The sequence below is a fragment of the Pyrgilauda ruficollis genome, unplaced genomic scaffold (assembly GCF_017590135.1).
Source record: "Pyrgilauda ruficollis isolate IOZ18807 unplaced genomic scaffold, ASM1759013v1 scaffold37, whole genome shotgun sequence".
Classification (NCBI taxonomy): Eukaryota; Metazoa; Chordata; class Aves; order Passeriformes; family Passeridae; genus Pyrgilauda; species Pyrgilauda ruficollis.
Genome location: NW_024525156.1, coordinates 5,486,360 through 5,510,429, shown reverse-complemented (window position 1 = coordinate 5,510,429; position 24,070 = coordinate 5,486,360). Strand labels below are relative to the sequence as shown.

Below are 24,070 nucleotides of genomic sequence, written 5' to 3'. Positions count from 1 at the left end.
TTCTGAATCATTGTAGAAGTACTATGCTTACCCATAGTATATATTTCATTTGTAAAGAAAAGTTGAAGCTCATCTATTACTTAACCTTTAGACTGGAGCAGGATTTAGAAATGAATTCTTGTATCTCAAGTATAACTATGTATCCCAGAAAACTGAAGGTAAAAAGCACTGAAGTTACAGAGCATGGTTGTATTATTTGTCTTCTAAACATACCCTTGCTTTAAATCTAATTGTACCCCACTCCCCTGTGTGAAAACAGATAATAGTTTTAATTATCCATATTCTACTGATGATTTAACTAATTTTAAATTTATTTTTAGAAAGGGCACAGAAGAGTAGGATTTAAAACCCATTGCATTCTCTGTACCATAAGTATCTTTTTTGATGTTACACAGATTGCTAAATCATAAGTCCTGGGCTTCCCCTTTTTAGGCTGAACCAGCTGCTGCATTTGCTGTTCCTGCAACTTTTTTTCTGTGTCGAGCACACTAAAGCCCTTATGCAACCTAATACTTTCTGTTCATTGGAATGATTTTCTGCTGTTAGCCAAATGCACATTCTGCTTCACGGTAGGGCTTTTTCCAGTTCATGTGGTGGAGGAGAGCAAATATTGATGATACATTTTTTCACGGTGGCTGAATGGTTATCAATAACCTTGCACATTCTTTGATTTTTTTGCTTTTGCACATTTGGTTAACCAGTTTTATATTTGGTATTTCAATTTATTATTCTGAAAGACCTCTCTCTTGAAGATGATCCTAATGTCCTGTTTTTTTGGTTGCTTCTATGATGTTTAATACAAATTTTATATGAATATTATAACCACTATTTATATGTACATATGGATATTATTTACAAGATGCTTAACATTAACAGATTTTTTTTCCTTTAATGTCAACAGTCTTAATAGTGTCTTAATGCTTTTATTTTCCAATGAGAAAAATAATTTGTAAACAATTAATAATATGCAAAACCAGCGTATAATGGATAAAATTAAAGTACTTACTGGATATAATTTTCCAAAGTCTATTTCAAATTAGACATCTTGAAAATACACATAATTCATGTTTGTTTCAGCTAGACTTTAAAATGTATTCTCTCAAGTGTCCATCTATTAAATTCCCTGGTCATTGTGCTGCCAGACTGTTAAATTTATCAATGAGTCTGTTTTCACATATTATGACATATAGAGTAGAGTACTTCTTGCACAGGTGGATCTTATTCAAATTTAGCTACAAGCATCTCCTGAAGTTGCAAACGTTGCTTTAGCATCTGTGTGTTGTGTTGACTGCCCCTTTCCATCACAATTGCCCCATCCTTCCATCTTCTTAAGATATAGTATTATTCTGAAGAATGTTTTGTGGGAATTTTGAAGAACAGACCCATAGTTACATTGACAGTTTGTAATTTACAGTAGATTTTGCTGTTTCTTGAGGTTTTTCTTGGTATATGTAAGGGGATTTTTGGACTTTTAAAGGCACCTTGTTGTGCTCAGAAAGTGCAGGAATGTTTGTTGAGTCTTAAATATAGGCATACAGCTGTCCTGAAGAGATATTTGAGACTATTAGTTTATTTTGCTTACAACTCATATAGTTTAGAAGACAGAAGTGATTTTTAGCTACATTAACAAAAGATGATACTGTAGGCTTCTCTTCTGCAAACCTTGGTTTGGATTCTGTCTCCTGGTGCTGGTTCAGTTGCTTTCTGGAGACCAACACACTCTCCAAGGTTCTATGGCAAGAGTTAAGATTGAAAGTGCTTCCCTCTCAAAAATGAATGGGTGAAGATTTTTTCTCTTCTTTTGACTAAGTGAAAGGCACTTACTTCTATACTGCCTCATGATGATTTGTTGGTTTGAAGAAAGCAGTAATATTTTGTAAACATAATAGCTCATGTAAATATTTATTCTTCTCTATAGCAAGAATTTGCTAAAGCTTCCTTGAGTGTTTTTATTTCTGTTGGGAAACTCAGGGAATTATGAGTTTATTAGTTTGTTGCATCTACTGTTTGTTTTGTATGTTCATTTTCTGTTTTGCTTTGCAGTTACCACCTAAGATGTTATAATGATTCCAGCTGCACTCTTGCAGTGTTTTCCATGGCTGGCTATGATTTACATGTCTTACATCTTAAACTTTATTTTTCACTTTTAGAAATCGTCCTTTCATTTTGTCCAATTATAATTTTGTTCTTTACAGACTTTGTTGCCTCTAAGCATGTTCTCTAAAACACCGTCCCAGGCTCTCCATGCAGTGCTTCATAGTCTCCTACACATCACATAGCAATATTTCACCAAGATTTTTTCTCTTAATTCACAGTGCTTGGATTTCTAATGTTCAGTTGCTGGTTTTGCCAGTCTCTTTAAACTACTGCAGTACAAGCTAACAAAGCATATTATTTACTCATTCTGGCCAATGTCATTATCTTTTACTACTCCTCTATATAGTCAGCCATCCTTAAAAAAAGGCTGTCAAGTGTCTGGATCTATCCCAGTATGTCTTGCTTACAGTCAGGATGCAAAGATGCCATTCATTTGAATTCTTAAATGTCTGTTAGGCTCAGGCTTGACATTTGTGATGAAACTGCAGCTTTCGCTGTGTCCGTGGCAATAAAGTTACATCTGTTAAGATGCTCTGTGGTTACTATCTTTCTCAGCTGTGTCTTGGCAGAAGTGGACACTTAGTTTGATTATATAACTAAATATGCACTTGAAAGATTATGACAGATCTGAAAAACTCCATGCCCTAGAGACATGTTTCATGTTTATTTTTCCCTACTGTTCTTTACACCCTATTTTGCTTTGCAACTATGGTTTGAAAATGGCCAGACAGACCACACTTTTGAAGATGGGACTTCTACAAGATCTTTAGGAAATCTGCAGTCTTTGCAGGAGGCTTTGCATAATGTGACACACATTGTAGTAGAATTGGAAACACGGGAGCAGAACACCTGGCTTTTGGAAGCACTGGAATCACTGGTTATGATTTTCCACTGTAAGGAAATCTGATATAGCTATGTTGCCTGCTAGTATATTTTAAGGACATTGATATTTACACAACCTAGCTATGTACCATAGACTGGTGAGCAAAACACAAATTCAATCTGTGCCTGTCTCAAAGTTGTGGAGTGCAACCAGATCCTCACCCTAGTTTGGCCTCCCAAGTGGTCCTTGCAAAATCAAAGTCATACACGGTAGGAATTGAAGGCAGAGAAGAGAGGTTGCAGAAGACAGAAGCAGGGAAGTTTATTGAGGCAGATCTCAGGTAACATTCTGTTCCTTTTTGTTGAGTTTGCATATGACCCACATTGCTCCTGAGAAGAGCAGTGTTTCCTCCTGGTGATCTGTGGGATCTCAGGCCCTGTTTCTTCAATTGAAGCTCAGTCAGTTGTGACTTTCAATGTGTCTGAGTGCTAATCCTCTTATACAACAAAAGAAAAAGGAATGGTTTGGGAGATGCTGAAAGAGAGCAAAAGGAAATATGAGGAATGAAGAATGTATGCCAAGATAAGAAGGAAGAACAAGAATAATGACAGATGTCTTGAGGAAGGCATTTGTGCTGCACTTCTCAAAGTGAGAATATTTTATTTCTTTCTGGGATGGCATATTGCTGTAACCATGAACTCCAGGTCATACACTTGAATAAAAAGAACTGTAAGTTTGCCATCTATAATAAATGAGCCACAAGAAACACAAAGTATTTGTGTTTGATCATATTCTCCTGTCCAAAGATGTATTTCTAAATTGAATGTGTATGTAGGCATTGGGGAGGGAGGCCTGCAGTCATGTGTTTTTTCTTCTCTTGGGGAAGGTGACAGCAAATGATTCAGTCTGTAGATGCCAGACCCAGCACAGTGGTAGGAAGAAATATTGCTCTGTAGAAGAAGCACATGCTGAATGCGTGCGTACCTGATTTTTGTCTCATGCAGGAAAACTGTGACAAGCCAAATACAATGTGTCATGAATCACACTGAATCTGTTGTCTGCCAGTTAAGCATATGATATAGAGTTGCACTGATTGATCTATAAAGCAATATCAATTAATTTACATCTGTAAAATTATCTCACTGCTCCTTCTTCTTCTTAGTATGTTTTTCCAACTTCTATGCTCAAAAGACAATTGTTCATCTTTCACTCAGTAATTAACATAGTGTTGTGATTTAACCCCAGCCATCCTCCAAGTACCATGCAGCCCCTCCCCTCCCCTCCCCAGCACGATCAGGGTGAGAATTGGAAAAAGACACATGGGTTGAGATAAAGACAGTTTAATAGGAAAAGCAAAAGTCACACACAAGCAAAGCAAATCAATTTACTATTAATTTACTCTTTCCCATGGGCAGGGAGGTGTTCAGCCATGTCCAGGGGAGCAGGGCTCTATCAGGTGTAATGGTGACTAGGGAAGACAAATGCCGTAACTCCAAATGTTCTCCCCTTCTTCCTTCTTCTCCCGCTTTATAACTGAATATGATGTCATATGGAATATCCCTTTGGTCACTTGGGGTCACCTGTCCTGGCTGTATTTCCTCCCAGGCACCCCTAACCTCCTCTCCAGCATGGCAGTATGAGGAGCTGAAAAGGCCTTGGTTCTCATCAAGAAGCCCAGCAATAACAAAAACATTCTCTGTATTATCAGCCCTGTGCTTAGCACAAACCCAAAACACAGCCCCATACCAGCCAATGTGAGGACAATTAATTCTGCCTCAGCCAAAACAGGGACATACAGGCTCTGAAATGTTGGGACATGCTTCAGACCATATTTTGACCATGAAACTTGGTGTAATTATAGTCAAGATTTTTGTGTCCAGTAATCATCAGTGGAATGCTGCTTGTTATGTTGTTGAGCTGAGCTGCTTATTGCTTAATTGTGGGGCAAAACTGAGTGTTGGCAACAAGTTAATTAGATTTTGAATATAAGTCTGTTTTACGTTGTTTGGGAAAAAAGTGATCATCAAATTAGATATTTTAATATCAAACAGGTTAATAAAAATTAAAAATGTAGTTTACTGCAAGGTTTTTTCCTATTAAATGGTCAAGCGTGTTTATATCAAAAAAGGAGAAAAATGTAAACAGGTGCATGAAGTGATTATATTAAAACTTGAGAGGTTAGGCAGATTTTAACATGCATACATGATTTGGTGTGATCAAAATTTTGATCTATAGATTCTATGGACTAAAAGGAATCCATATTGTACACTGAGCTAATAATTTATGATTTATCTAATTAATTTTGACTGTTTAATAGAATTATAATATGATGTTATATCTTATGCTTAAGTGTTTCTTATGCATAAGTGTTTCAGTCTTTCTCAGGAAAATGAGAAGCTTCTAACAGTTACTGTCATCTTGGTTCTCTCTCTTCTCTTCAGTTTTGGAGTCTATTTGAGGTTGCTTTTTTTGTATTTTCTTAGAGCTGCTTACTTGCTGTTCCTCACCACTTCCCAAGCAAAGTTTTGGAATGTCATGTGCCCTCCCTCAGCCCAGTTACCCTGGAGGGGACAGTGGCTGTGTAGGGGTGCCAGCCCCTGGCCTCAGGTGCTCCCAGGGTGGATGGAGCTGGTGTAGGGGGACAGAGGTATTTGGCCACCAGGCGTTTCCTGCCATGGATAAAACCAGTACTCACCAAGCCAGGGCCAGATACATCCTGAGAGCCTGCACTGCCAGCTCTGGCCTTGTGCTGGTGATGTCAAACCCCCTGTTTTCTGGACTGCAGAGCAGGCCTTCCCAAACATTCCCCTTGCCATTGTTACCAACTCAAAAGGGAAGTCTTCCCAGACTTCAGGGTTTATCTCTGCATGTGTTTGCAGTATTGGATCTTTAATACTTCCTATTGCTGGCACATAAAAGATTGCATAATGCTGCGGCTTCCTAAGATATTTATCAGTGTAAGAATGTGGTCCTTTGTGTTCAGAACAAATGTACTTTGATAGTTTTAAATTATTTTAAAACTTTGCAAGAGTGAGTCATAAATGTTATCATATACTCTAACACTGGTTTTCAGTGCGTTATGTCTTTCCTGAGAAATCACATTAAGAATAGAAGTGAAGAGCGAATGCTAAAAGCTATGATTTTTCAGAGGTCAAAATCAGGATAAGTAAGAAGAAGAGGTTCAGCCTCGTTCATTCATATTCACTTAGACTCAAGACCTGCACATACTCATATACACGTGCTTTATTAAATCAGTGTGATACATATCTAAACTCCATAGTTTTTAACACAAAGAATACTAAAACAAATGGGAAATTATGGAATTTAATGCTTTTTAAACTGCTTTAAATATAGTAAAGTGTAGGACAATCCTGTAGACTGAAATCAGTAACCCTTGGCATGAATGTGCATTTATCAAGCCAGACTTTGAAACCTTGTTGTTTTGTGACTACTGCTGTGAAGGCTGTTCTGCACTAATAACTTTTTAAATATTTTCCTTTTTTTTTTCTTTTTTAAATGTATTGCATCACATGAAAACAGACATTAAAGTTTTGTAACTTCTTTTAGCTGTACTATAATACATAAGGAAACTTCAGTCAAAATAATCCTGCATTCTGAGGCTTCATTGAAAACATCCAACACAAAGATTTATTCACTGAATGACACCAAGCAGGTAGAATTGCTAGTGTGATTTTAGTAACTCATTTTCCTCTTGTCTTTTCAGACTATGGCACTATTAAGAAAGTACTTGCCCCAGTGAACCAGACTTCAAGCAGCTGCCTGCTTGAGGAAATTGAACTCCTGCCAAAAAGTCAGCGAGAGCCCATCAGGAGCCTTCAGATCCTGCACAGCCAGAGTGTCCTTTTTGTGGGCCTTCAGGAACATGTGATTAAGGTCCCCCTGAAGAGATGTCTCTTTTACAAAACACACAGGTATGAAGAATCAGCTAGCTTTATTTGACTGGAAAAAAATATGTGCAGGGGGTTGCAGAAAAATGGGAAGGATAAATGACTGCAAGTATGAATCCAAATTAATTGTCTCTCTCAACGATTTCCTGTGTACACTGTTTATCAAAAGTGCCTCTGACTACTTGTACTAACTTGTTAGGACTAGATGAGGCTCTTGAGGAATTGAAGTGTCATTATGCAGATTTTGAATTGTGAAGTGAAACAGTAAGAAATGTCTTATATAGAAAACAGTTATCTGGTAAAGTGCAATATAGCTGCTGGTTTAATATATTTAAAGCTTGTGACTTGAACAAATGTAGGGTTTTTTTCTGGGTTTTTCTTTAAGCTGTTTTATAACTGATTAAACAATATCTCTGTGAATTCAGAAGCAAATTGGGTTGGATGAACTGAGAATCAAGAGTACTTGGAAAAGTGGCTATTTAAAGGTAGTGTTGGATCAGCAAACTGTAATAAATTTAAATATGCTACTAGGTAAAAGTATGTATTATGATATTTAAGGGATTTAAAGTTCAGCACACAACTTTTTCAGTAGGCTATCTGAAAATAGATCTGGGTTGCAAAACATGCTATAAGAGATTGTTAATTTCATCTAGTTAGTTGTACCTTCCCTTTGTTATTTGTGGTCCTGGTAATTCAGTATGATTGTTTTGTGTTACATCAGACAGGCACTGAACCAGTCATGAGGTTTTGAGAATGGTGACAGAGACGTGTTTGGTTTTTTAGCTTCACCTTGTTTAACACACATTCCTCTGAAAAGTTGGGCTGTTAAAGGAGGGAGAAATGCTGCCAGTTGTCTCCCTTGGCTGCTACACTCAGGGTCACAGAGACATTATTTGTGCAGCAGAGATATTACACCTCCCATGAAAGGCAGCGTGACCATTCACAGGTAGAGACATTTCTGGCCATCACAGGGACCACACAGTTGGTCACAGCAGGGAAGTGACCACGGGACACAGGTGTAGTAAAGCAGTGGCTTGGTGACAGTGGAAGGACATTTCCAAGGGACCTGGCTCACCATGGGGATTGGTACCATGCAGGAAGCCAGTGAAAGGCTACTGGGTTGAAAACAAGACTGAAGATAGAGGTGTGCCCTAGAAAACAAGTAGACCAGGGAAGGGAAGAATTCTACCTTTCACAGGTTTTTTTACCAGCCCATTTTTTTGTTTATGCTGTCTTATGTAGCATATTTTTGGCATTTTTTATTGAAATAGAAGAACACTTGAAGCCCTGTTGGAAGTCCTGCAAATCTTACTTTAGGGAAAAGTTTTATATGTGCAAGTCTCTGCTTCAAGCATTTTGTTGCTTTAGTGGCCTACATAGTTTCAGTTTCCTTGGAAATTTCATCTTTCCTTGGTTCAGAGAGTTGAAAAAGGATGTGTGGTGGTGAGTATTTACACCAAGCCTGTAGCCCACTTTGGACATTTCAAAGCTGGTGCCTCACTTTGTTTTTAATGAGGTGTGAATCCCCAAGGTCCCTGGTACCTCTGCTTCTCTCAGGACAATTCCCAAAGCATGTCAGCTTTTTATTCCAGCTGCAAAGCCCAAACATGCTTCTGCCCCTGCAGGGTAGGACTGCTGTTTCAAATTACAGACCCCATGCATAGCTGCAGGCTATTCATTCCTCTCCCTGTTTGAGCAGTGGGCTCTAATTGTCTAATTTTTAAAAATTCTTTTAGAACAAAAGAAAACAAAACAAAAAAGTGGTGCCTTTCCCATTTTACTGAGAACAGTAGTTAAATGCCTCAAATACTGCTCAAATGATAATTTATTCCTCTGCCCAGAGGTATATGAAGTCTCGTCTTCCAGTGGAATGACTTATTTAAAAGGAGATAAAATGATTCCTTGTGGGGTTTTTCAATCATGTCTTTTGTAGTTGTATGACTTCTCTTGTAGTAATTAAATATTCATTGCACCAAAAGACTTGCCATCCTTGCTTTCTTCTCGGTTAAAGAGTTCACCATCAATTCTAGCTCTGTTTTGTGAAAAAAGAGAGGATTTACAGATGTGATCCAGACAGAAAAAGGAATTTCATTGTCATCTATCATTCGGGACTCAGGTTATTTGGAGAATGCAGGTGTAATCTTTCTCTCACCTATAATTTACTTTTGGTTTGACTAATTTTTTTCCTGGTTTATGCTGAATTTGGTTGGGTTTTTTTTGTTGTTGTTTTTTTTCTGTTTGTTTGGTTTGTGTTTGTTTTGTTGTTTTTTTTTGTTTGTTTGTTTGTTTTGGTTTTGTTTGTTTGTTTGTTTCTGCATGTGGACAGAGTACAAGTACATTACTTGGGGCAATACATTTCTCCAGGCATTGAAACATCTTAAACTTGCTCATTGCTTTAATACTCACATTCTTCTATTATGTTACAAACTATTACTTCTATACTGTAGCAATGGGTAAACAGAATAATGAATAAACCTTATCCAATGTAATGCCTTGGAACATAGTGGTTTTTGGGGGTTTTTCTTGTATTATTTTAATTTACGTATTCACATTTATCATACGTAGGGCTGTATAACTGTGCCAAAGCTTCATTCTGAAATTCCATCAATGATAACTGGAGTCTCTTCCCCAGATCAAGGACATGTACTCTTCAATATCCACTTCACATAATTATTGAGGAATAGGGCATGCTTGTGTATGAATTACAGCCTTAAAAAGTCAAAATGTTGAAGAGGTGCTACCTCACCTGCTCTTTTTGTGTAAATGGCAGTGCCTAATCTTATCTAATCTTTTTGTTGAGGTGTCTTGCTGAGCTTTCAGACAATACAACTTCAGTCCCTCTGTTGAGCAGACTCTTTCATGAGCTAGTATCTCAATGTCAAGATAATTTTCTTGAGATTGTCCATTTAAATTGTTTTTCATTATTCCTTTTTTCATCTTCCCACAGTAGCCTCTAAAGCATGTGGTTGTTGCTTTTATTTGTAATTTATTATGTCTCCTTAATAATCACTCTAATATGCTCTGCACGTTGTAAGTTTGTTCCTCCAACACTTTTCAGTGGTGAAGGAACCCTGTGACCTGCTGCTGTTCTGACAGATACTCCATCTGCTTCAGCACACTCCAGTCATGAGTCTACTCCCATAAACACTGTTAACAAAGAATCTTGAAAGTATATTTGGAGGTGAATTTTTTGGGCTTTTTTTTTTTTTTTTGTTTTGTTTCTTTGTGTTTTTTTTGGGTTTGTTTGTTTGTTTGGGGGTTTTTTTGTGTGTTTTAAGTGTGGTTTGCTGCACTTTATGGCTGTGACAGCAGACCTTACCACTGGCAAAACCTGTCGTCACACCCATAGTTTAGGTTGCTTGCACTTTCCATTATGCTCTGATGTTTCCATCATTCATGAGTTGCCCATGCCAGTTATTTCAATTGCCAGTTTCCGTGGGGGGGCAGGTGGAGGGTATCTCATGCAGACTTCTGCAAATGTCTGAATAGTTTTGAACATCCTGTCATAATTGTGCTGGTTTTGAGAGTCAGCTAGAGAAAAGTAATTTAGGATGTGCCAGTACTTTGGAAAATCAGTTCTCAAAGAAACCCTGCCATCTTCAAGGTGCAGAAAGCAGCAGAGTAGTTACCTAAATTCAGTTCTCATTAGGGAAAATCCTTAAGGTTTGGCCAGGTTATTGTCACCTGGGTATTGCAATTCACACATTTATGAAACTTTTACAGGAGTCCATCAATGATATTTGCTGGAGCTATTTTCACAGATGAATTCTCCATCTCTCCCTACTTCTTCAGAGTTGAATAGGCTAAGCATGAAGCACAACTGACATTTAAATATCTGCCAATTAACTATAATGTGAGATAAACAGAATAATTATCGTAAGATAACTTAAACTCTCTAAAATTGCAGTTTCTGTGTTTCACTCTGAAGGTTCTATGCATCCATAATAAGGCATAAGATCTGTAGTATGGAGGTAGAGACTCAGTTCCCTGAAACAGTCGGCTTTCTTTTGTTGGCAGCTGTAGCCTTCAAAAGCAACTCCGGATGGCAGTGATTTTTTCTGAGGCAAATTTGTCAAAGTTATACTTTGTACTGGCATTTTCAGTGCATTAGTTCTGAAAGGACAACAAAAGTCTGTATCAGCCCAATGTTCTTTAAAATCTTACTAAGCAAGGGTCAAGGATTGGTATTTCTGGTGGAAGATAGGTTTCACACACTTGAAAGGCTTGAAAACTAATCTTGCTTTGATGTTATGTCTAAGTAAATAAATAGTGCCATCTGCTAAAAGCTGTACAAATAGTGACTTCTCTGACATAAAACAACCTACTAACTTCTGGAAATTTTTGAGTTTTGGTTTTTTGGGGTTTTTTTTGGTTTTTTTTTTTTTTTTTACAATATATGCCTAAGATACTACTGGGTCACAAGTTTGTCTTGTTAAGTAATGTTATCATAGCTATTCTACTATAACTAACCTTTTGCTCTTTGAACTTTACTCTTATTTTGGTGTCTTTGTGAGCTGTCAGTTAAGCAATCTGTACATACACAAGAAAACTCTATCAGCACAGTGCTGGAAAGGGTACTGAATTAGCTAACAGAAGAAAACTAAAACATTCCTAGAACTCCCATAAGAGTATTGATTTAAATATTTCAGCCAGTGTCGCATTCCTTTATTTTGCCCTAGCTGCAGATTTTGCATCCTCAGAAGTACCCTCACACTCAGTAGGAACCTGTTTTCCTAGTAATAAACACTCTATAACATTAAATAGTAAAATAATTATTCCTATATACTGATACTGTATAAGCCAATAACAAGTATGTGGTCTAAACCATTACTAGGTGCTCATGTGTCCAGAAGAGCTTGCCAACAAATGGAATTGAAATTGCTGTTTAGAAATAATCATTCCAAAGTATTTATTTTTGGATATTCAGGTGGATTTCCTGATTTCAAAATATGCAGGCTTCATTCCAGTTTATATATGAGAAATCTGCTGCTGCATTATAATGTCAGAACCACATGAGGACTGAATTAGTGATTCCAGAGTAATATTCCAGAATCAGAGTCCTCATAAATTTCCCAGACTGGGATAAACCATACTCCTGTCTGCAAGTTTAGATTATAAGCATGTATTAAAAATGGCATGTATTAAAAATTCTTTTTTTGGGTATTGGATACACTGAAAAGTTATCTTCAGTAGGTGTCACCTTATGGACACTATTAAAGTCAGCAGAATTATGAAATAAGCACAGTTTTAAGTTTTTGGCACTCAAAAGTAGTAGAATATTAGTCCCATACTGCAGAGAGAATAGCTTGACCCTTACTGCCTCTGTGAAGATGAAAGCTTTTGCAGAAAGTGTCTGTCTGTCTGTCCTGAAAAATGCTTCAGAGACAAACTGTTCATTTACATTTTGCTACCCTTGAAATATTTAGCAACAACTCTTCAAAGTGTGACCTACATATGCATGTATGTTGATAGATACATATGTACGTATGTATGTATATATTGTGTTGTAAGCAGACATTTTTATCGAATAAGAATTTTGCAGCCTGCTCCAAATTTATTTCTTGAGGTAGCCTTATGAGAGAAAGAAAAATGTCTTTTGCATTTAGTTTGCAAGGATGTAAGTAAACCAGATAGACTAGAGTACATATTTGCAATTCAGATTTTATTAGTAGCATATTATTTTAAACAAAAAAGTTACCTAAGAAAGAAAAATTTAAAACAATCCTGTGGTTTTCATATATCATTATGTAATTAATTTTGTCGCTTTAAAAAATATGAAAATATTCAGGAATTCTAAGTTCAGTGTGTTTACTCTTAACAACTGTAGGTGCTTATGGGCAAGTTTAGGAAGTGGGGGTTGGATAAGTGGACAGTGAGTGCCACAAGTGGACAATCCTCTCAGAGGATTGTAATCAGTGTCACAGTCTAGTTGGAGGCCTACTGGTGTCACCTGAGGGTCAGTACTGGGCCCAGCATTGTTTAACTTTTCATCAGTGGCTTGGCTGAAGGGGCAGATGTCTCCTCAGCAAGTCCTCTGGCAACACAAATCTGGAGGAGTGGCCGATACTCCAGAAGTCTGTGCAGCCCTTCAGAGGGACCTTGACAGGCTGGAGAGATGGGTGGAGAGGAACCTTCTGAAATTCAACAAAGGCAACTGCAGATCCTGCCCCTGGGGAAGAATAATCTCAGGCTGGAAAGCAGCTCTGCGGAGAAGGACCTGGGGTCCTACTGGACAAGTTATCCATGAGCCAGATGTGTGTCCTGTGGGCCAGGAAGGCCAATGGTGTCCTGGGGTACACTGGGAAGAGCACTGCCAGTGGGTCGAGGGAGGTGATCCTGCCCCTCTACTCTGGTGAGGCCATGTCTGGAGTGCTGTGTGCAGTTCTGGACTCCTCAGGACAAGACAGACATGGAGCTCCTGGAGTGTGTGCAGTGGAGGGAAGCAAAGATGAGTAGAGTCTGAAGCATCTCTTCTGTGAGGTGACACTGAGGGAGTTGGACATGTTCAGCCTTGAGAGGAGAACACTGAGATGATATTTATCAATGCATATAAAAATCTGAAGGTAGGGTGTTGACAGGATGCTCTGAAAGTTGTCTTTCACATTTGATCCACATATAGTCACTCAGAAGCATCAACATACAGTGAATTGTGTGATATAAACAACTTTTATACACAAATTTCTGATTCTGGATTTGATGGAATAACCTTGTGGTTTAAGGCTGGTATTTTCAGTAATGTTGCAAGATTGAATTGTATCTAAATATATTTGGACTATGCTACAAAAATTAAAATAAGAGGAAGCAGTGTTAGTCTGCTCAGAGTGACCAAGGCGATTAAAGTATTTGATTTTCTTACCAGTTCAGATGAGGTTTAAGCAGTATTCTGAATATTTGACATCTTAGTTTGAGATACTTGGGATTTTATAAATTGTGTCCCTACCACTTATCTTCTTCTGTATCATTCTTCTGTATCTTTAGATGCCTGTTCTTCATTGCACATATGTATATATGTATATAGCTGCAAAACCAGTAGTAATGAAAACACTGATAGGTACCTTTGTCTGGTATCACATTCATATTCATTCGGGAATGGATAGAGCTGTGCACCTGGAACATGAGACAGGCTTATATCTTCAGTTTTCTGTTTGAATTTGCAGTGATGAACCTGTCTTCTGCAAAATAAGATGGTGACCCCAGTTCAGTTCCTGATATACAAAGTGCCAGATCACATTTGGTGGTAATTGGGACTATGTAGGCATGGATATTTCAGTAGAAATTATTGAAAGGGTCAGGAGACTCAGTTCTTTGAAATTCTGTGTATAAGTAAAGACATAAAAATATTTCTTGAACAGTCTTAGAAGATGCACCTCTTGCTTTTGTATATGTTGTATGAATAAAATGTTACAGCTCAAGAGGATACCTGATTAGCACTTTCATATTCATATGGGAGTATATTCTCCCCCTCAAAGGAAATTTAAAATCTCTTTGAAATTAATAATATTATGATACAGCTTTTAAACCTAAGGGGTTTTTTTAAAATTCTTTGGAACACTCATAAAGTCTTTTTAATCTAAAAGTCTTTGGGATTTCTAACATATTTTGCTCTGAATTCTGTTCAATTCTGCCTTATTTTCTGACTCAATAAATCATCTCAAATATAACTGAAGTAGGACAGTTTTTCTGGCCTACTTGATGATACCTATTACATAGCTGAAATAACCTGACTTTTACTGACTTGGTTTAGAGTGAGGTCACTTATGGTTCTGTTAGTAGTCAGTCAAAGTCCATTGCTGAAGTGTAGCATCACTGCCAAATGTGTGCCTTGCAGGAGACACACTCTGCTACCTATCATTTACCTTTGGTAAAAAAAAGTGAAGTGACAGCACAGAGCAAAATAAGAATCAGTCAGGAGAAGCCAGAAGCTGTTGAATGTTTTTGCAGAGAGTGCTGACTTGATAGGGTAAGTGGCATCAAGAGTCTTCAAATGAACCAGTTTAATTTAATTCCTGAATTTCCTTCCTGGACAAAATTGCCAGTTTTAGCAGTGCTGGGAGAAATCAGGCGAAGTCTTAGAGATGTGAGCTGGTGCCTGCTGGGATTAACAGACAAAACATTCATTCTCTGCTGAAATTGAGACGTAAGGTATACTTCTAGAGACAAGATGACAAAATATATTATCCAGCTCTGCTATTTGCCGTGTGACAGTCTGAAAGGGCCCTGTCAAATGAAATACCTAATACCTACTTTAAAATGTATGTAATTTTTCAATAGTGGCATCTAAAATGGCTTTAATTTAGACAGATATTTGAGAGGAAAAGGAGATGAAGATATGTAGTGGCATCTGATTTTTGACATTCCTTAGTTACATAAAATAGACATAAATTTGACAGCCATGTTGTATAGTTTCTTATGTTATTTCATGTACACATTGAAGCTGTTCCTCTTAGTGCTATCTCTTGGGAGAGAGATTCATGAAAAAAGACTTAAAACAGTAGGAAGTTTTCCTAAGGACACATAAGTGTGAATTAAGTCCCTTTAAATTTCCCATTTCAGATAGAAGTTCTGATATTTTTTGTACTTACAAGCTTTATTCTATCTGATTTTTTATCTGTTAAACTTATTTTGCTATCTGTTTCTCTGTTTTATCTAGGCATAGTAGATAAAAATAATTAGCTGCTGTTACTCACACATTAAATCAAAGGAATGATCCCTCAAAGGAAAGAAAATGGTTTTAAAAGGTGACATAATTAGGCAGTAAGGATAAAAACTTACCCTAATATTACGTCCCTCTTTTAAATTTTAAAGAAGCTATGTCCGCTTTTCAGAGATATAGGTGATCTGAAAAAAAGAAATAAGAAAACCCTCTGAGATGTGAGCCAGAGTGGAGAAAAGAATTTTTGTGCCAATACTTGAGAGCAGGGCAGCTATTTAGGTCAGGTCCTGCCACATCTCCTGAATATGTCTGACACAGTGAGCTGAAGGAGGTTGATGATACTGAATTACAGTTTTGTAGGTTTTTTTTTTTTCTCTCTGGATATAAGACTTAAAAAATCAAACTTTTTACAATATGAGACTTAGATATAATAATGTCTGGGACAAATAGCACATTAGTGAAAAAAGTCTTAGCAAAACTAGAGTTTCTCATGTGAGGAATATTTCTCTGAAAAATTTCTTGTTGCTTTGTTTGAAATAGTTCATATGTTCAGAGGATTAATTTCTGTATTGCACTGTAAAGAAAAGCATTATTGAAGAATGATAATGCCTCTAATTTGTGGAGGAAGTTATCCTCTTGTCATCTGCATGAGGTTAGCTGAATGATTAACTTCTTAAAATGATAATTTTCATGTACTCAGTGGCTCTTTTTAACTAAATTCGGAAAAGATTCACCTCATTTTACCTTGCTGCAGAATGCTTCAAACCTGGTCAGCTACTGAATAAACCCCAGTCAGTGTTCACAGAGTGATTAAACATTCTTTGTCATGGCAGTACAAGAACTTTCTTTTCTTTCATGGAACAAGGATCTGTTCTGATACCAGAAAATTGTAAGGACAGTCAAAAAATTTCTGAGTGACTTATAGTGAAAGGTGCAAGACTTTTTGATTTGCTTGAATCAAAGGTAAAGTAAAAACAAAAGCAAAAGAGGAAATGGGGTCTAATACCAGAGTGGGAGAAGGATCAGCTTACTCCCACTAAAGAGGGAGTATGGCTCTAAGTGAAAGTATATTTCAAAAGACTTTGAAATAATTTTGTTTTTAATAAAAAGTTTTTAAAGCATAATAACTGAGTTTATAAATATGAACACTTTGAAGCTAGAAAATTGACCCCTTCAGCTTTGAGGCACAGGTTCTTATTTCAGTGTTACCATTGCTTACATTGCCAGTTGTGCATTGTCAGCCTTTAATTTGTTTTTGTATTCTTTTCTCATCAAACACATGCTTTATCAGAGATACTCAGAAGGAGAACACTGGACATCACATCTTGCAAACTCTGGAAGACCAAGACACTTAGAACTTTCCATAGTTTGCATTAATGTTCCTTCTCACTTCCTAGATAGTTAAATGGAAACATGTGTTGCCTGAGTTACAAAAGTGCTAAGCGCTTATGGGTGCAGGAGCCAACAGTGAGAACTCTCTTCTGAACAGCAAATTCCCTAAACAAAAAGCTTTATCTTTGGGCTGGAATCCTGATAGGGGTACCCATACCCATTTTGACTGTTATGCCTCTTAACATTGTGCCCTTTTTGCAGATGACAACTATGCTCCCACATGGTACCGGCAATCCACATTGCCAAGTGGAATGTGGAAGTGAATTCTTTGAAATATATAATTGTGGTATTTTGGAATAACACTCCATGGAGTTAGTAAGTCTGCATTTGGTCAGGTGTTAACATGGATGTACATGAGGAGTGCCAGAGATAAATAGATATATCAATAAAATACATAAATTAGTTAGGACAGAATCACAGAACACTTGAAGTTGGCAGGGGTCTCTGATGGTCATCTGGTCCAATGCTTGCTGGGCCTCCCAGAAATAGCCAACATGTCTGGTTGGCTTTTGAATATCTCCAAGGAAGGAGATTGCAGAAGCTCCCTGGGCTATCTGTGCCAATGCTCAGTCACCCTGTCACCCTTTCTGCAACAGTGTCTCCTGATGTTGAAGCCTCCTGTGTTTCAGTTGGTGCCCATTGTCTATGAATACCTCTGGATCCTCTTCTTTGCATGCTCCCTTTAGGGTTTGTACATATTGAAGAGATCCTCTCTGAGCCTTCTCTTCTCTTCTCTAGGCTAAACAGCTCTCCCAGCTCTCCCAGCTCTCTCAGCCTCTCCTCACTGGAGAGACCTTAAAAACAAGTACTTTCTAAGATTAGTGATTTTGACATATTTTTCCCTGCAGAATTTTTCTCCATTGTGTACTTTGAAAAAGTTTAATCACTAATGGTATAATCTTTTCTTTTAGGATTATTTTTTGTAATATAAAAAACCAAATAACATCTTCTGAAGTCCATGAATTGGAAGCTGAATTCCATGAGTTAAGGCTCACACACATTAACAACAGAGGTGATAGTTACTATAAGTGCAAGGTTTATATTTACAGTGCCTTAACACTTCTCTTTAAAAAAATTATTTTGAATAAATTCAATATGATAAAAAAAAAAAAACCCACCAACAAACTTGATATGTATCTCTCATTTTAAATTTTATTCTAGTTGTTTTAATATTAATTCTTTTCCCTCACTCAAAAGCATGCAAAAAGTATCGTTCTTGTGCTATTGAGCTTTTTTTTTGGTGGTTTTTTTTTCTTTTTTTGGAGATCCTTGCTGTTTTGTCCTTCTGCCCATGAGGAGGGAGCCATTCCAACTCAATTCTACTTTCATTTCTAGTAAGGACTTCTTGATCTTGTCCCCACTCAACAGTGAAGCTATACACTTATGCTCAAATGGTATTCATGTTCTAATCTCCATGTGTTTGCAAGCTCCCTTTGGCATCTTGATGACACTTCTCTCTCCTAAGCTGGGCTTTGTTCGTGAACTAGAGATGTGCAAAATCAATATAAAGTTCTTTCAGCTCTGACTTGTGCTCTCTGCATGTGTTGCAGTAGCCTCATAGGTACAAACACTACACTGATTCTGAGGGCCTTGAGAATGTGCACCTGTGCTCTGACTATGTTTGACATTAAATAGCAATTGTTTAAACATTTTTTCAAAATTTTAATACTTTTTAAAAATGTTTATGTCATGTCCTATCCTTCGCTTCCACCTTCTCACTAGAGGACTAATAAAACAGGCTTGTGTTGGATTCATCTGCATTAGCACTTGAGCCAAAATCAGGAGCAGCTTTGGGGAAAATACTATGATTACTAAAATACCTTATTTTTTGATATTTGCATGGGCAGTCAGCCTGCTCATGTGCTCAGTCTTTGAATTGTGGCACTAGGCCTTATTTTCTTTCATAGATCTAGAACACAAGGCCAAGATGGGGTGGAGGGAGGAATAATTTAGAAACCATAATTCCATTCTGTTTAGTTCAACTGGAAAAACAATTATTTAGTATCTGTTATGTGACATGTACACAGGATATGGCAGTCTAGTCAAAGCAGGGGAGCACCTAAGTCTTGCTTAGAAATTCATCCATTGCTGTGAGACTTATCCTGCTGATTCGATATTCAAAGACCTGGTGAAACTCCAGAGAAATTTTGTCCTTGAGCAGATTGAACTTGCATAATATAAGAAAGATTTTAGAATTATCTAAATTGAAAAGTGTGGGTTTACACCTTTACTGTTTTAAAGCCTTATACACTAAGTAACATTATTGAACAGACTGTAAAACTTCACAGAAACTTTCCTCTCAAGTAACACAGTACTCTGGCAAACTGCAATCAATTACAATTTTGCTTAGAGAGGCTTTCAAATATTTGTTTTTATAGCATTTTTTTGTGCTGTGCTCACAGGATACATAAGCCAAGATGTAATTAATTTAATTTTGCAGGCAACTGAGCTATGTGCATCCTTAACGTGTGCTAGATATATTCAAGACACTGTTGCAAGCAGAACATAACAGAATATTCAAAACTTACTCTCCCTCTTTTGGTTCCAACTGCTTCCAATATCTTAATTGTTAGTAAAATTACTTGGATCTTTTTAACATTCTAGAATTTTTTTTAGATTAATGAATGATCAGTTTCTTTTAAAATTAGATCAGAGAGAGGTCTGTTTATACAATAGTTTAGTCCAGAATAAAAAGTGTGACCAGTTTCCTTTGAGAAATTATTTCCTACAGAATTATTCATATGGCTGAGTACTTGTAGGCATGTCATGGTAGAGGAGAGAGGTGAATAGGAGAGATAGATGAGAGTCTGTGCTACCATATCTGGACTTTGAAGATCAATTTTGAAAAAAGTGGTTATTTTGGTTATCTTGCTCTGATTTAATTCTCAATTTGATTTTTAGGTTGCTGTTTCAGTTGGCATGAGTACAGCAATTGCGCATAAATATGGACACTAATTAATGCTATGGCACATTGGATCCTTTCACAGTTGGTCATGTATCACTATTATTCATCCAATAATTTTTTTTGGCAATGAAGGTTCATTGTTTTTTTGAAATATTTTCCAGTGGGACAACTTGCAATCCATCACTTAAAATATCTAAGAGCTTTTACAAGAAAAGTAAAAAAAAAAATTAAAAAATGCTTTTCAGGATTTTGGTTTTGGTTGTCCTTTTGGTTTTGTTTGTTTGTATGTTTGTTTAACAGAAGTATCCAACATGAAATGCCTTTATTTTTACAGTTATTTCTAGAGAAAGTGTAGTACAGGATCTGAATTCATTAGGAGCTTCAGGAAACTCTACAGAGTCACTAAATTCTACCAAAAGTAATTGCAAACCAAAGATCTCTTGACAGAGTTTAAAATTGTGACCTTTTACTCAGAGTGCAGAGGCACAAAGCAGGAAGATGAGGTGGGTGCAGAGAGACTTGAGACAAAGGTGGATATTTGGAGAACATTAAGAAGGAAGAAAGGTTTAAAGGTGTCTGCAGAAGAGAAAGGGTGACAAAACCAGGGTAGTAGAGAGGGAAAGCAGAGTGTAGCCGTGCCAAGATGTAATTGTCATTGACTATGATTGAGGTGTCAGATGGTGAAAGGTTAATGGGCATGGATTCTGGTGAGGGCTGCAAAGGCCCCTTATTGGTACATTTTGCTTTCCTGCAGTCGTGTGATACAATTGTTTGATATCACTTCTGAAAGGGAGCTACTCACAGAGGGACAGAACAGGTGAGTCATGGGGAACAGCAGAGTGGGATGATCTTTATATGAGCAAGGAAAAATAATGAAGAAAGATAATATGTCATCAATTTATCTTTCTGAGTTCAAGCTTTCAGCTATGTTTTATGTATACTTCTCTGCCACTTAATATGTATTATGCTAAACATAGACAGCTGTTAGCTTGTGTAACCATAGACAAGCTTTAGTTTATAACTGTAGGTGCAACAATAAAGATGTTTTGATGCAGCACAGAAACAGAAAACAGTAAAGGCATTTTCACATCTCTGACATAATTAGATTGCGGACATAGAATTGTTAGTTTATGAACTATAAATATTTGTTAGACCAGCAGTGCAAGAGAGAATGAGTCTGCTTGTCACTTAAAAGGAAATATTTTTTGTTGTCTTACAAAACCCAACAATGTAAACTGTACATAAGCATAGGTTGGTGAGTTACTTTCAATAAGTAGCTGTGAACAGATTTTGAAATTATGAATTATTGTTATGTTGGATTGTAGCTGACAGAATATACACATAGTCGTTCTTACACAAGTGATACCTGTGAAAAATAAAATGTGGGAATTGTAATTAGTAGTGAAATTATGGCATATTTGCCACAGAGGAAAGAACCAGCCAACATTCACAGAGTCAGTGGAAACATGCCTTATGTTCTAATTGAATCTCTTGTATCTTCAAAGTATTTGTGAAATACTTCTCTCACCACTCCTAAAATACTAAAAATAGTAAAGGAAGATACGATTTCAGATTGATTATGACAATCTACAACTGTAATTCCTGTTTGAATATATAAGCAAATATTAAAGCGTTATGTTCTCACACATTGGATGAAAAATACGTGACTACAAGTGATGCATATTTATTCTTACTAAGAGTGAATTTAAATGCTACTTGCACTTGTTGGTGCTGTTGTCTTGACTGAAAGTTAACAAGAGGCAAGCAAAAGGCAAATTCCTTCATATTTAAGTGAAAAAGTGGCCATAATTTCCAATTAGGGTCACAGATTTGTCAAGATTAACACCTTGCTAAAAGAATATTATGAAAATCTGTCTTTTCTGGGAGTTGAATTTCCCCATGTCCTGCCCCATTTTCTTTAGAAAAACTCATTTTCTAACTAATTTTGTTTCATCTGGGCAATGAAGATTTCATATTAAATGTGTTACAGCTGCTTGATGGAAACATTCCAGTTGAGATGAGAATGGTCTGAGCCTTCCAGCCAAAGGGGTTGAGAATTGAATTCTGTAGGAGCAAACTTTTTCATCATGTAGGGTTAGGTGCTGCTTTTTGGAGATGTTTCTAGGATTTATACATAGAATTTTGTATAACATTTAGAGACTGTCATATATAAAACCACTTTTCCTCCTTACGAAAAGGACAAAAAAAAACTGTTTTCAAAAAAAAAAAAAAATAGAGATATGAGTTTGATCAGTCCAGTTTTGTTACCCTTCAGCATCTGTGTTTAGAATTGTTTCATTGGAAGGAAACTGAAAGATTATTTAGTTTGAATCCCCCCCTGCCAAGGGCAAGGACACCTTCCTTTGACCATGTTGCTCAAAGCCCCATCCAACCCAGCCTTGAACATTTCCATGGATTGGGCAATCCACAGTTTCTCATGGGAAACCTGTTTGAGTGTCTTGTCATCCTCATAGAGAATTTCTCCTTCATTTCTCCTTATCCTCTTTTGGCTCTTCCTTTTGATCTTGGTTTTTACAGTCAGTCCCCAGGTTCCATTTTCACTGGAAATTTTCAGGAAGTGGGGATCACAGAAGACAGTCGAGAGGTAGACAAGCATGGTTGTGAAAGGTAACAGTTGTGATTTCTGTTATTGCTATGGTGGTGACATCCAGTGGCTCAGATTGGTCAGAAATTGTGGAAATTCTGCAGCTACAGGAATTATAAGGGGAGATTGCTGTCTGAAAGATGTATCTCTCCAGTGAAGACTGCTATTGTTGCTGGCTGACAGCTAAACCTTACTGCACAGCAGAATAAAGAGGTTGTGTGAAGGAATGCCAAGCCTCAGGTAAACTTTTCTGTTGTGTTTGTTTCTAGATGAGGAATCTGACAGTGGATGGACATTTTGGAACGTGGTCACAGTGGAAACCTTGCACCCACACTGACGGGGCCAGTGTTGGCTCCTGCCTCTGCAGGACACGTGTGTGTGACAGTCCTGCTCCTCAGTGTGGAGGATGGCTGTGTGAAGGACCAACCATGGAGATTGCCAACTGTTCCAGGTATGCAAGACAATTTCAGGTTCTATCATTTGTGGTTTAAAATTTTTTAACTTAATCAGAATAAAGCTTACCCTTTGAAATCTTCACTGAAATCTACTGATCCTGTGCATGAAAGGGCAAATGGGACATTAGAAAATTTCTCTCAGACTTTGTAGGAGAGAGAATGAGTCAGAGAGCACAGAATCATTTCAAACGCCATCTACCAAATAATGTTGTCCTCAGGTAATTTTAACAAAAGCTCTGAAAGAAAAAAGAAATCAGTGTTACATAATATCCAAAGTATGGATATTCTCAGTTCTGTAATTCATACAACTGTCTTTTCTGGAAGTTAGAATGCCTTACTTTTTTGGAGGTCTCGTATTACCATTGTAGTCCCCCATTCTACCCTGGGAAATTAAAAATGTTTTCATTGTATCTTTTAGTTGTATCACGATAGCAAGTTCTATTATCAGTCTGTGTAGAACTCTTTGGCCACTCTTTTGTCTTCTTCAGGAACTTGACCACTCCCAGAGCCAATCAGTGAGAGGAGATCATTTCAAAGAGACTCAGAACATTACATATTTGGAACTGCATCAGAAGTTCACATTTAAAACATTTTACACATATATTGTACATACTTTAATTGCAACATGAAACATATACTGGTGCATTCTGCTTATTTTCAGTGATTCTTTCTGTTTTTTCTTTCTTTTTTTTCAACATCACAATCACTTCATGATAGTGAATAAAACTGATTACCTTTCTGCACAAGGTAACTGCAAGCTGTGTAAGTGAAAATAGTCTATTTTAGGAGAATTACTAAAAATCTAACAATATATAGCATCAGGAGAATGATAGAAAAGATAAACATACTGTGAGATACTGAACAATCAAACAACAGCTGTCAGGTTTAGAAGATAATTTGGAATGGGGTTTGGGACTGGATTTGCATTCTACCTTTGGCATTATTACACTACTGTTTTAACATCTTGCTTCTGTTAACACTGCTATATTAGTAAGGCAATGTTTTAAATTTTGCTTTTATGATGAAACATCAAAAGATCAATTTAGTTTAGTTTTATTTTTCTTTATTTCTGTTTGTGTTCCAACAGCACAAAAACTGCAAGCTAGCCATAGCCATTTAAAGCTTTGGATACAGCTGAAGTGCTTTCTTTTTCTTTTTTTTTTTTTTTTTTTTTTTTTTTTTTTTTTTTTTTTTTTTTTTTTTGATAGGGTTTTTGTTTTTTTTTTTGGTGT

General features: G+C 36.9%; 1 protein-coding gene across 1 annotated transcript in view; it reads left to right on the top strand.

Moving 5' to 3' along the window:
* Positions 1-24,070, top strand: part of SEMA5A (semaphorin 5A) — a 319,180-nt gene that overhangs the window by 216,783 nt on the left and 78,327 nt on the right. The window contains exons 12-14 of the mRNA XM_041475880.1: positions 6,645-6,852; positions 22,317-22,383; positions 22,653-22,834. Of these exons, the coding sequence (XP_041331814.1) occupies positions 6,645-6,852; positions 22,317-22,383; positions 22,653-22,834 (457 nt within the window). The remainder of the gene's footprint in view (positions 1-6,644; positions 6,853-22,316; positions 22,384-22,652; positions 22,835-24,070) is intronic.